This window comes from Cricetulus griseus, chromosome 4 (genome assembly GCF_003668045.3).
Source record: "Cricetulus griseus strain 17A/GY chromosome 4, alternate assembly CriGri-PICRH-1.0, whole genome shotgun sequence".
Lineage (NCBI taxonomy): Eukaryota > Metazoa > Chordata > Mammalia > Rodentia > Cricetidae > Cricetulus > Cricetulus griseus.
In genome coordinates, this window is record NC_048597.1 from 11,526,269 (window position 1) to 11,540,932 (window position 14,664).

The window sequence follows — 14,664 nt, forward strand, 5'->3', positions numbered from 1 at the left end:
ACACACACACACACACACACACACACACTCACACACACACACACACACACACACACACACACACACACACACTCACACGTCCACACACAACAAAGAATATAAACAGGAAAGAATGTCCTCAGTTTTTAGTTGAAGGGTTGAAGAACCAGAAGACACCAAGGACTTTTCTAAGCCCGGCTTTGTTTTCCACTGAGCACACAGCAAAGGAGAGCTTGGGAAATTAGGCAGACTAGGTGCCATAAGCCCCCCTGCATTACAAGTCTGAAATAGAGGACATCCTAGGAGATTGTCCTCCTCGTGGTGATGAGGGCATAAGGACATGAGTTGACTTGTCCTGATGGTATCTGAGAGGAAGGGGAACAAAAGTTCTAATATGTTTTAGCATCTTGGACTTTTGTGGAGGAGAAACAGCCGTTATTTGTGTAGTGTGTCAAAGGGTGGGGCAGTGTGACTACTGCCAGCCACTCAGAAGCCTTGTGTAAACTTTCTGCTCTGAGTGGGGCTCAGGAGGACAGAGTAGAGGAGAGCTTTAGTATTGTTATACACAATACTAAAAATTGTGTATAACAAGTTTACACAAGTATATAAATTACATACATACAACACCCCCCATACACACACAGTGATTCACTAGTCCTACCAGATAGTAAATCTATTTAAAATCAATAATAATTACAATAAGCTGCTTCTGGTACAAACAGATATATGTGGTCCACAGAGACAAAGCAAGTAGATATTCTAGCAAAAATGTAACACTGCTAGCAGTAAGGATTATTTAATAAGTCAATTATTTAATAGCCAAGATTAAAATCTTAGAAGAAAAATAAACTTGACTACATTTAGCAAATACAAAACTGTGGCCCACACCTCAATAATCCTAGCACTCAGTAGGAGCTGAGCCAGGAGGATCAGAGGTAGTATGTGCTACAATGTAACTTTCTGTTGGCCTATACTTCATAGAAATATCTTGTCACAAAAAAATATATAATTATATAAGATAAACAGGGTAAACTCAGAAATAGAATGGTTATGAATCAGATATGTGAAAACAAGATTGATTTTATACTTTCAAATCACAGAGCAGTAAAGGTGAAAAAATGTTATATACAACTTTAAACTTTGGAATGTCCAAAATTATGTAGTAAAATAAGCAACCTTGACAAATTACTGTTTTGTTATTCGTTTGGTTTTGGAGACAGAGCCTCACCAAGTAGTCTTGAGCTACCCAGAACTCCCTGTGTAGACCAAGCTGGCCTCAAACTTACAGAGATCTGTCTGTCTCTATCTACCCAGTGCTGAGATTAAAGCCATGTGCCAACATACCCAACTGACAAATTATTCTTAAAATGACAATGTGTAATTTATAGGCTTGTTACATTAATTATTCTTAACTCAAGAGCCCAATTTATAAGTTACCAGACTGAAACAAAAGTGAATAAGTACACGAACTACCCAGTCTGAATTTCAAGCACCAAAACAGAATATGGATGCTGTATTCCAGATGGGATAAAATAGCTATGCTTTCTCACTTATGAATTTTCTAATACCAAATGACAGCCTGTCTGTGCCGTGTCCTTGTCTGCAGAGGATTTCACAACTCACCACAGCAAGCATTTTTAAATAGAACACTTAAGCACTCTCTAATCCAGAAGACTTGTAGAATTTTATTCCAAAGACATCATCCAGAACAGTAAAAGATGTGAGAAGATGCTTGTCAGTCATTTATACTAACAAAGATGTTGATCTCAGAGTAGGTAAACGTGAAGTAGAATAATATACACCCAGAAATAGTAATGTATTTGGGAGAAAACACAGCAATAAAAGCAGTGCTATGATATGAGGTGGTAAAGGTGGTGTCATTTCATGTGACTACAAAGGTGGGAATGCACCCAAGACACCAGTGTAACACCTCATTAACAGACTGAGGTGACAACATTCAGGACAATTTTCTTATGCATCCATATTTTCTGCACCTTTTGAATATTGCTTTAGTGTATTGAGAACATTGCATTTCTTCTCTGAGATTCATATTTTATCTCAATATCCATTTGCTTATTTATCTGTTTATTCATGTAGTCAGTCAGTCAGTTTTGAGACAGGGCTTAGCTGTATATACAAACTGATCTGGAACTCAGTTTATATCCCAGGCTGGCCTTGAACTCACAGAGATTTTCCTGCCCCAGTCTCCCAAATGCTGGGATTACAGATGTATACCATCATACTCAACATCTGGGTTTTTTTAAAAATTATAGCCACATATACCTGAAATTAAAGATGAATAGCATTTTTTTTTTTTTTTGGTTTTTCGAGACAGGGTTTCCCTTTGTAGCTTTGGAGCCTATCCTGGCACTGGCTCTGGAGACGAGGCTGGCCTCGAACTCACAGAGATCCTCCTGTCTCTGCCTCCCAAGTGCTGGGATTAAAGGTGTGCACCACCAACACCCAGCGAATAGCATATTTATAATACTTATATCAGAGAATCAGAATACCAGATATGCAAGAGTTTCAAAGGTCCCATCCCTAGAAAGGCATACACTCATCTTGTAGAAATCATATGCCTAACTGAAAAGAATCAAAACCCTAATTAGGAATTCCAAAACTGAGCTCCCATATGAGATCTTAATCTCACAAAGAAAGACAACACAGTCCATTATCTGCTGCTGAGAAATGACCTCCAGCAACTGTATTACAAAAGATATACCACTTTCAAGATTAATAGGATTCCCAGTACCACTCTCCACCATCATTGCCATTTCACCAGAGTTCAAAGGTTCTGTGACTGACAGAACACCGTTTCAGAGCAGGGAATGCCATGTTCAACACACATCAGCATGAACCATATGGATTCTCACCAAACCGTCCACAAGCAGTGGTATGCCTTGGCAAAGCAGAGCACACATGCCCTGTTACAATGCATAAACAAACAGCATGGGTTCATGACACACAAGGAGGTGGAGGCAGTCTGTGGACTAAGTTGATCTGTGTTCCTCGTGCCAGGGGTGAAGACCAATGGTGTGGGCATAACAACCTGATGTTTGATTGGAATAGGTGCATCAGATAGGTAGGACTCATATTCCTCCCAAGACTGGGAGCCTGGCTATCATAGTCTCAAGTCATCGTCCCATTTCAGCAAGAAGTAACTTGGAGAATACTAAGTCCCCTTTCCCCACTGTGGACACCTAGTGAGGGATTTTTCCTATTGATTAGGGTTGGGTTTGGAAGGAGGTAAAAGGTTACCCGGGTGCTGATGTGGCAGGGGGATAAACCATGCCGAAGGCCACAATCCACCCATGGATTCAAATTCAATCTCACTTCTGACACCAGTTAAAACTGAACACAAGGGAGTCAGAACTAGATTGACCACAGGTAGTTTATTGACCACAGGTAGGATAGTACTCATGCAAGGGCCAGTGACCAGGTTTACACTGGAGCCGAAATGACCCACAGTTGTCTGCTCAGCCAGGTGGGAGAGAGAAAAGAGGGCCATGTGTGTGCCTCTCTGCTACTTAAACCCTTGCTATGTCACTCTGACCATGCCCAGCAGCACCTGTGGCCAGCCCCAAGCAGGAGTGGTCAGCAGTACCTCTAAACAGGATTACTCCTTACAGCTTACAATTAGGCAGGTCTGAATGAAGGCCAAAGAAGCTTTAAGCATCTCTGCTGATATCTTCCTTAGCCAAGTTCCCCGACTAATGAAAGATACTTGCCTCCCCTGTGCACTAGGGAACAAAGCTCTCTGGGACATGCCACTTATTTAAGAGGGTACATATTCCTCTTTTCTCAGGTTCTTAATTCTCTTTTCTAACTTCCTCTGCCTATTGGGAGTCTAGCAAATGACTCCAAATATCAGGGTCTTTGTAGAGAGAGGTATACCAGAGGGAGCTGGGATAAGCATTGCTTCTATGTTTGTAGTGATTGAAGCCTCCTGTGTGCAAATGTGTCTGTTAGTGGCTGAGGCCTCCTTTGTGCCTATCAGAATGCTGTTAGGTCCTTGGGGTAAGAGCAGTTTGCTGAAATCTAGCTATTCTCTGCTGTCACTGCAATGCCAAAAGCTTGGTGGCTTAGTCACATTATTATGACACTAGTCTAGAGATCTATGCTGCATTCGTAGTGACCAGTTAAGGCCTGTCACTTCCCAAGTAGGATCTAGGTCCTGAGGATGATTTTATTTTTGGCTCATCATCATAAAAACACGGATAAATTTCAGCTCTGAGGTGCCTCTCTCTCTTCCTCCCCTGGAGACAGGATCACTACAGAATAAGTATCCAGGAGAAGTCACTATCGAGTAAAGCAAATGTGATTATTAAACCCACTGACTTACATCACAGTAAATAAAATTAAGACAGATTTTCAAATAAAATTTAGAAAACCAAACACTTCATCTCCATTCCTAAACTTGTTTATCCTACAAGTTCCAGAAGCCCTCATGCTAGCTGCCCAATACTTTCATCCCCCCTTTCACTCTCTTACCCCTTCCTAAATCCCAATGGCCTATACCCTGCCACTTGGTGTTTTATGAATATTTCCTCCTCAATGTCATGAATGTCTTCTAATTCCTCTGGTGTAATGGTCCATCACCTTGCATTTCTGCAGTCTGCCTCTGTCATCTGCTGAGAGAATAGCTTTTCTAATCTATGTTTCTAAGGACCACAAAGATACTTATATATCAGTGTTTACTAGAACACTATTCACAGTCATAGTTATGAGACCAGCCTGTGTCCAGCAACACAGATGTGGACAGAATGTGGTCCATTGGCAATAGAATTGTATCAAGTCACAAAGGAGAATGAGGTGATATTTTTTTCATAAAGAAATTGTGCAACAGGAGAACAGCATACTTGGGGAACTCAGCCAGTCTCAGAAAGACATCGTGGCTCTCATTTGTGGTACCTAGATTTTAAATAGAAACCTAACATCATGTGTGACATGAAAGACTGATTTTTTTCCCTTTTCTTTTCAGTGGCACCACCCCCATATACTTACGACCACGAGATGGAATATTGTACAGACTTGCCTCCACCGTACTCTCCAACCCCACAAGCTACAGCCCAGCGTTCCCCACCCCCTCCTTATCCTGGAAATTCAAGGAAACAGTCCGCCTCCCACAACAGAATATGTGCCAATTAGCAATTCTACCCAGAAATGCCTTAATTTAGAAACATGCAAAAAATGATTGTCTACTGGTTAAGGACAGACACTATCTCAGGCAGAATGGTGATGTGGAAACCAGGGTTCCTACCCTGCTCAGAGCTGAAGCTAGGTGGAAAATTCTGCTTGGTTCTCTGAAGTCACATACTAAGGGGTTTACTGATCCACTGAAGCACAGTCAGATTAAAGGAACGCACTTTGGCAGGTCAGCTGAAATTCATGCTGCTTTAGGACTATCTAGAGGAAATTTCATTATTGAGCCTGGAATAAAGCAGAACAAAGGATAGTCTGAACTCCACCAGGAAACAGGTGTGTTCCACAGCTTTTGGAGAATTAGAATTGTTCAGTATTTTGTTTGTCCACAAATATGTATGAAGTGCCTCAGAATCTACTCTGTGCCTAGCACCAACAGAGGCACTCCATGGAAGTAAGCAGAAGATAACTTGGGTTTTAGCACAGGCATACCTCATCTTGTACTTTGCCCTTTTGCACTTTCCAGTTGTTGCATTTTTTTATATAAATTGAAGGTTTGTGGTAACCTTACACCAAACAGTATCATTGACCCAGCAGTAGGAGCTCACTTCCTGTCTTTGTATCATATTTGGTAAATCTCACAAAATCTAATGTTTTCATTGTTCTTATTATTAACTCTGTTATGGTGATCTGTGGTCGGAACAGTTGATATTGTTAATAGTAGTCTTCTGTTTTGTTTTGAACTCTGCCCCTATAAGACAGTGAGCTTAGTACATTGATAAATACTGTGTGTACTGTGAGTGCTTCACTGGAAAACTTCTCCCCTTCCCTTCCCCTCCCTTTTCTGAGAGCAGTATTGAAATTAGGCCAGTTAATAAGCCAACAATGACCTTTAAGTGTTGAAGCTAAAAGAAAAGTAATACATCACTTGCTTTAAACTCAAAGCTGGAAATAATTTATCTTGGTGAGGAAGGCATGTTCAAATCTGAGATAGATTGAAAAGCCAGCCTCTTATACCAGTTTATAAGCTAAGCTGTAAACACACATGGAGATTTCCTGAAGGAAACTAGAACTGTCTCTCTCTGAGCACATGAAAAGAAAGGAGAAAAGTGACCCATTGCTTATAAGGAGGACTCTTGAGGGCTGTGGGTAGCAGATTAAACAGCCACATTCCCTTAAGTCATAAAACTTAATCCAGAGTCAGGCTCCAACTCTCTTCATCCTACAAAGGCTGGCAGGGTGAAAATGCCATCACAGATTTGAGGGCAGCCAAGATCAGCTTCTGAAGTTAAGGAGAGAAGCTGCCTCTTCAGTCATAGTGAAAAGTGAAGGAGCAGGAACTGCTGTGTAGGCCTCGGCCTGTTCTCCCAAAGAGTTAGGATCACCCCATAAAGATGGCTACAGTAAACCTGAGTCTAGATACAAATGAAAGACCCTACTGTTGGACATGACTTTAGAACTTCCACAGCCAGAGAAAAGAAGCCATCCTAACTCCAAAGCTTCAGAAGACAGGCTGGCCTTCTTGTTAGTGTCTATGACACAAATGGTGACTTTCAGATGAAGCCAGTATTCAGTGTCCACTTACTGGTCAAAACTCCTCGCACTCCTAAGAATACACTAAGTTTACTCTGTCTATAGTCTATAGATAGAACAACCAAGTCAATTGTCAATGTACTTTGATGGCTATTTTAAGCCAAGTGTTGGGACCTACTGCTCAGGGGAAAACAAGGTTTCTTTCAACACTGTATTGCTCATTGACAGCACATTGTTCATCCAAGAGCTCAAATAGAGATATATGAAGAGACAAAGATTTTTTTTTTGTTGTTGTTGTTTTGTTTTTTTCGAGACGGGGTTTCTTTGTGTAGCTTTGGTGCCTATCCTGGCACTCGATCTGGAGACCAGGCTGGCCTCGAACTCACAGAGATCTGCCTGCCTCTGCCTCCCAAGTGCTGGGATTAAAGGTGTGTGCCACCAATGCCCAGTTCCAAAGATATTTTTTTATATTTACTTATGTTCCAACCCACTCTGTGTCCCATAGATTATGGGTAACTTCAACCCCAAGCCTTATATTTGATAAAGCCTTTTATATGATCATAGCTGACATAGAAATGGGCTCTTCTAGAGGCTTGGCAAAATAAATTAGGCATCCTGGAAAGAACTCACCACTGTGGAAGCCATTAAAACCATCCATGATTCATGAAAAGAGGTCAGGATATCAATATTAATATTCACCTGGAAGAAGCTGATCTCAACCCTCATGCAAAACACTGGTGTTTTTAAGACTTTGCTGGAGGAAGTACCTACAGATATGGGAGAGCCATGAAGGAACTAGAACTAGAGATGGAACTTGAAGATGTAACTCGATCACACCTCATGATATCACTACCAAATGAACAACTGCTTCTTTGGGGTGAGCAATAAAAAGTGGTTTCTTTGGCTGAAATATACTCCTGGAGAAAGGTGCTGGAGACAGAGACAATTGCAAAGGGTTTGTTTGTTAAGTCATTTGATAAGTCAGCAGCAGGATTAGAAATAACTCCAAATTAAAGGAAGATATACGGTTTATTAAAAGCTACCAAACACCATCATATGCTACAAAGAGTCCTTTTGTGAGAAGAAGTTTCAAACCATACAGCAGCCTTCACTGTACTTTTAAGGACCTAAGAGCCAACCAGCTTCAGCAAACACTAGCCTAATCACTGAGCAACTCTCACCCCACCACCACCAAAAAGATTTGGAGCCGCTGAAAGCTTGGGTACTAGTTGCCATTTTTTAGCAATAAAATATTTCTAATCCGGGTATATATATTGCTTTGAAGAAACTTGATAAACAGTAGTACGGTGTAAACAAAGCTTCAATGTTCACTGGAAAACCAAAAAGTATTCATGTCATTCTCTTGTGAAATTTTTCTTATAATAAAGACAAGCAGCTCCACTGAGGACGTGGAAGAAGTGTTACGGACACAGGCAGAAGATGAACCCTGTGCCATCTCTAAGATACGCCTGGAAAAACAAAACAAAAACCAGTCACACAGTCACAGCATCATTGCTAACTAGAGAGCTTCACCATCAAGACTCCAAACAAAATTTAGCTGTGCAGTAAAGAACTATTCTAGAAAGGATATCCAAAATGAATAGCAGATTAGTCCTTTTAGCTTCATTTTTGTTTTCTGTTTTGGGTATGTGTGACCAGCAATGTCTCCAGTAGATGAATCTTATTCATTAATTTGATTATTTAAACAAAATCAAAGGTGCTCAACAGGTTCTAGGAGCTAAAATAACCTTAGTTATTACTAACCCCTCCTAAAAACCACTTGGCTTTAGTCACTGGTATGATGAAAGTTACTGTAACTGTTGAATAAAAGGTGAGAAACCATATTTCCGGGAATTTTGTATCACTAATACAATGCCAGAATTTGACCATATACAACAGACTTTTTTGTAGACCAGGCTGTACTCGAACCTGTAGATCCACCTGTCTCTGCCTCTTCCAATAGCTGGAATTAAAGGTGAGCACCACCACTGCCCTACAACAGACTTTCTAAAAGGGGGAGATAAAATTTGATTTCTTTCCATAGAAATATGCTCAAATATAAAAACCAATTTTTTACATTTTTATAAACTTTAAATAATCTATTCTTTTAGAAAAATCATCTAATTAATGGAAAAGGTAAGGAGGCACACCATTATCTTTTACCCAAGTAGAGATGCTTACCTTCAAATGCAGAAGCAGTCAATAAATAATTCAAACCTGCTGTAGTCTACTGCAAGTGGCCTCAGCATTTTTACTTTTATGTGGGTCCTTTCATGTACTTTTAAACTGTTTGCTCAACACTGGGGTTAAATGATGAGAGCTTTATGTCACTTTAACAGGGAACCTAAAACAGTCAATGCAATATCATGACTATAATTCAGTGACATCCCAGAATGACACTAAGAAACTTCATAAATAACCAGAAGAAATTCCTTACCGTATAAGTTGTAGAGTCTGTGCTTGTAGTTGGGAAACAATATGCGCAGTGGCTTTTATTGTAACAGATATCAGCATTAGAAATGTGTTGATCTGACTGAACATGGTCTTCAGTGAGGTTTTAAAGCTAGATTGCTCTTGAATGACTTGCTTGGCTTGGGAGAGGATAACCTTAAGAAGACTTGAAGCCTTCGGGGTTCCTGGCTGTTTCAGTGTGTGGCTCCCTGCCTCGCATGAAGTATTAGCACAGTGTTGACTGTCCACAGGCTTTAATTTATTTTTCTTCTGCAAATGTGATTAGTCTCTACTACTCTACAGCTATAATTCACAATGCCAAAGTCTCTGGGGCTTGAGAATGCTGCTTGAAAATGCACTACACGTTCCTAAGGAAAAATGGAGAGGCAAGTCTGTCAAAAGGGAACGCTCACCTTCTCACTAATATAGACCTGCCCGGGAAACATTTCTGTCCACACCATCTCTCTCTGAGTTGTTTATGGCTTCCCCTAAGGTATAGCACAAACCTACACATTTACAGTACATAAAGGATTTTACTGTTTTAATATATCATAGATATTTAAAGTTCACTGATGTATATTGGAGAAAAACAATATTTGTGTAAAAATTTGGATCTTTGCTATTTAAGAACTAACATTTACTATGGCTAAATTGTCTATAATATAGAATAAAATGAAAGAGCTCATTATAACAAGAGCCACATTTTAACTGTCTTGTGTCATTATTCTTCTGGTTCATTTCTGCTGACTTAGCCTTTTTTCTCTGCACAAGAAACAGGTCTGCAGCCACACTGACTTTTTAATCCTGTTCCTCATCTGATTTGAGGAAGGCTATTTTATCTCTGGTAGCTAAATTTCTGCTTTATGAAATATGAAAGATATAATAGGCCTCAATAGGATTTCTGAAAACTGGATGAATATATGCAAAAATATATTTTTGGAGCCTGAAACTTGGAAAATATCCTATCCATATAAGCCCAAATTAAATTTCAAAAATATGCAATAAAATTACAGCCTCTAGACCTGTGTGTTTACATTTAAATGAACTGAAATTAAATTAAGTGAAAAAAGTTCTTCAGTCTCACTAAGCCCGTTTTAGTGATGCATACATAGCATTGTATCTTAGTTTGGGTTCTATTGTTGTGAAGAGACACCACGACCACAGCAATTGTTATTAAGGAAAGCATTTAATTGGGGTTGGCTTACAGTTTCAGAGTCTTAGTCCATTATCATCATGGTGGGAAACATGGCAGCATGTACACAGGCATGGTACTAGAGAAGAAGCCTTCTACATCTTGACCACAGGCAACAGGGAGGGAGTGAACTGACTCAAGATTCTGAGACCTTGAAGCCCACCGCCACAGTGACACACTTCCTCCAACAAGACCAAACCTCCTAATAGTGCCACCCCCAATGGGTCAAGCATTCAAACACATAAGTCTATGGGGTTCATTCCCCTTCAAGCCACCACAGCTTGTGTGGACCGTGTCTGTCATTCTGAACAGTGGTGCACTAGAAAGATCTGTGAAAACTGAGGTAGAGAGGAGACTCCAAAGAATTCAATCACCTCCAACTGTCGCGTTCATTGTAACGCCCTTCAATATTGTGGGAATAAACTGTTGTGATGCTAACAGGCTATGCTGTGCAGAGGCCCCATGAGCAATGATACCCTCTCGGCTCCTCCCAAGAATGGACGTGGGAAAGCTGTTGCAAGAGTTAGTGAGCTGATGGCCTGAGACAGACCATGGGTCTCATGTTGGAGTTGGTCAGACAACCTCAGTATCTACTCAGGGTCAAATGCCAGCTCAGCTCTGGACATCACAGGCATGTGCAATCTTACCTTCTTAAGGTGCATCAGTACGTTTTTCCCTTATGTTTCCCATAGTCTGCTGGCCTCCACCAAATAAAAACCACATGCCATGGATCTACACTACTCTAATCTTGTCTTTGTCTAGCAAAGCCCATTTTGACTGATCTTGTTTGTAGACAATGTAGGTCTAGCATCTACAATATAATATCAATACCAATGTGTGGAGTGGGGGATGCTATTATTTCCCTTTGTTTATAAATTTTTGTTGCAGGGATTCATTGTTCATGATATTTTGTTGTTCCGTTTTGGGTTTTTTTAATAGCTTCATTAAAATAATTTAACACCAGATTCTAAAGCCATAGGATACCATACTAATCATCACAGAAGTGCCTAAGGACTTTCACCTCTCAGTCAGAGCCTGCTTGGAAAGTGAAATATATATTAACTGGTTACAGAAACAGACTATAAGGAATAAGGCTGTGTTTTCCTGCTGGTCAATTACTCTGTGTTAGGTTTCATTTCAAACTGCCAGCATCTCCAAGAAAGGAAGGTGACCTAGGTGACCAAAACGTTCCTCAAGCAGCCTGCTTTCTAGCCTCTCCAAGCCTACCTCCGCCCTTAATAACCCCCCTCACATTAAGAAAGGAGACCAGCTTAAGAGTATAGAATGTTTGATTTCTGTTTCAGTATCTGTCATGTTTTAACTATATGTTCTGGGCTGCGTGTGTGTGTGTGTGTGTGTGTGTGTGTGTGTGTGTGTGTGTGTGTGTGTGTGAGTGTGTGTGTAACGTATATATCATTGCTGTCTTTCAAAACACGATCAACATCACCCTTGCCAGGTTGTTGCAGTTAATACAAGCAGGGCCTGAAGGACAACTGTCCCACAGACATTTTCTAGGTTGGTGACTCAGACAGACATTAACGCATATACTGATTGACTTTCCATCTTTATGACCCACCCAAGGCCATGCTGCTTCTATAACCAATGATCTAATTAATGACCTGTAGCTGTGTAACAAAATACCCCCAAACTGAGTGGCATGAAACACCGTTCTTATCTCCATCTCAACAGACCAGGACTCCAGGTTGCTCCTCTGTGTCTTTGGGCACAGGAGCTCTCCCAAACCACAGCATATCAATGTGCAGCTGAAGAAGTCTGCTTTAAGGTCTCTCCCAGGCAATGTGGTTGACAAGAATCAGTTCCTTGAAGGCATTTGGATTGAGGACCTCCTCCGAACATTGGCTATGGGCTAGAGATCGCCTTTACTTTCTTATCATCTGGGCATCCCCACAGAGCAAGCAAATGAGAAGATGCAAGGGGTAAATATGTAGAGTACCAGAAGGACTGGAATCAACGGGTTTGGAATGAAAGCCCACAATTTCCACTATAGCTACTGCTTAGAATCAGGGTACTGGACTCAGCCCACATGAAGGTATCGCACCAGGGCACAGAAAGAAAGAGGTGGAACCTGACAGGGGCCATCTTGGTGCTCTTTCTCACAAACCATGTATTTTATTACATTTTCCTGTGGCTGCTATTTGGACTTCAGATGATATAGAAAAATAAATGTTTCCTTCCAACAAGAACATAGCAACTCAACAGCTAGAGGAATCCCAAGGCTATGTCCAGCTATAATCAAATTGCTTTTATTGAAGTGACAATAGTAGACACAGAATCAGGCAACACTCAAAGGCCATGCTCCCTAAAAGCCACATTCCTCAGTAATATTGAAAGCAACATGGGAGGCTTGTCTTTCTCATAAACTTCATCTCTGCTCTGCACATTACCTTGGCTGAGGAAGAAGTGTGCCACATACCACTCACCCCACACCTCTACAGACACGTCCCAGCACAGCCCCAAATTCCAACCTTTTGTTTTCAATTCATTCCAAGATGCGCATGTAATCCTCACAGAGAAAACTCCCAGACAGTTTCCAGAGAGTGTTCATGGATCAAGCTGCTCCTTAGAAACAGTAAGTCAAGGAAAGGCTGGTGACCACACACATGAGGTAGACTTCTCTGCCTTCTCTGCAGCCCACAGAACTATCAAGTGGCTCTCACATCTGCTTCCTTCTGCCAGGCTTCTCCTCTTCTAAGCCATGATGAGTGACTTCTGGCTGTGGAGAGACAGCGTTTCCTCACATGTATTTGGCTGTGTGTGGTGAATGAAAGAGAGACCTGGACTTGCTTCCACAGCCTGAAACATGGACATTTTAATTTTCTCTGACTAAAAACTGGAGGCAAAAAACAAGATGAACTGATTCCCCTTTCTGCAGCTTCTCATAAATCACTCTCTGGTGGTCACTTTGGAAGCAGATCTGAGTTCAACGCCTCGGAACACGCCTTAGAAACTCACCCCTCTGAGTCCTTCACCCCCTTGTGAACCTAGAGCATTAGTTTCTTTACCTGCCAGCCTCAGGATTAGATAATTCTCTTGCTTAGTCTGTGAAATAGTACCAGATGTCACTAAAGGACCCAAACTTCGTTAGTAGTTTTTTTCAGTCAAAATTCACTGTGTCCCTCCTCTGCTCACTTTTGTCCCCATTTTGTGTTCCTCATAATCAGAATTATCATCAGTCTGTCTCCCCTGTGACCTATAACTCTTAGAAAGCAAAGACTGTCTCTTGGACATGGTAGTCTCCTGGAACAACCATACATTTAGAACATGACACAACAGGGTGATACTATCTGGTCAGGTAGATAATTGACATTGTAAAATATTAAGATGGAGTTGGGGTAAGAGCTCAGTAAGTTAACTACTTGCTGTGCAAGCATGACAAGCCTGGTTCAACCCTCATAGCTGACATAAAAGAAAAAACTAGACATGGTAGCACAGGTATGCGATCAGCACTGGGGAAGCAGAGGAAGGTGGTCTCAGAGCTCAGTGGCCACTCAGTGGCCAGCCTGCATTACCCAAATGAAAGTGAAAGACCCTGTCTCCAAAAAGGATGTGGATAGCTCATGAGGAAGGACACCTGAGATTGTCCTCTAGCTTCCTCATACAAGCAAACTCTGTGCATTCACGTGATACGCACTTGGGTACCCACAAACACGAACCCATATATACAAACACACAAAAATTGAGATTTCAGTGGGGTGAACTAATGGTAGACAGAATAATCTGTATTCTGCCCAGTATCTGAGATGTGGATCAAAGAAATGGGCCAATGCTGGAGCTTATCGGTTCTTAGCTGATGACACATATCTATCCAGACACAGGTGAACTGTGATGTTAAATACAATGTACATGTCTGTCCATGTAAATGAAGGTACTCACCTGGGCTGACTCCTTTAAAAGGAATAAAACTACATGTCAGCTTGGGAGAGTCACTTGTCTAATTCTTAAAATTGAAACTGAGTTTCTAATATTTTACATAAAAAGAATTGATTCATTGTCACATTGCACACGATGCATTCTAATGTCTCTCAGACTTAGTACAGTGTACAAGCGTTTGTACTGAAATGAGACACCATGATTCTCTCATTTCCATTTCTTCAAGCATATTGAAAAAAACGAATATTCTGAAAAGAAAATCAGTTAAAACAGGACAGAAATAAGGGGCAAATGGAAAGTAGATTTTGTGCTATTGCTGAGTATATGGAGATCGGTATTGGATTGACTCATTGTGAAGTGCAGAAACACCCTTGCAAAATAGTTCCCAATAGACTCATCCCTACAAGTGTCACGCTACATAACAACAATGACAATACCTGTGTGTGTGTGTGTGTGTGTGTGTGTGTGTGTGTGTA

General features: G+C 40.9%; 1 protein-coding gene across 1 annotated transcript in view; it reads left to right on the forward strand.

Moving 5' to 3' along the window:
* The window catches only part of Cyyr1 (cysteine and tyrosine rich 1), an 88,701-nt gene extending 83,574 nt beyond the window's left edge, over positions 1-5,127 (forward strand). Inside the window, exon 4 of the mRNA XM_027412360.2 lies at positions 4,961-5,127. Within this exon, the coding sequence (XP_027268161.1) occupies positions 4,961-5,127 (167 nt within the window). The remainder of the gene's footprint in view (positions 1-4,960) is intronic.
* The last annotated feature ends 9,537 nt before the right edge of the window (positions 5,128-14,664 follow it).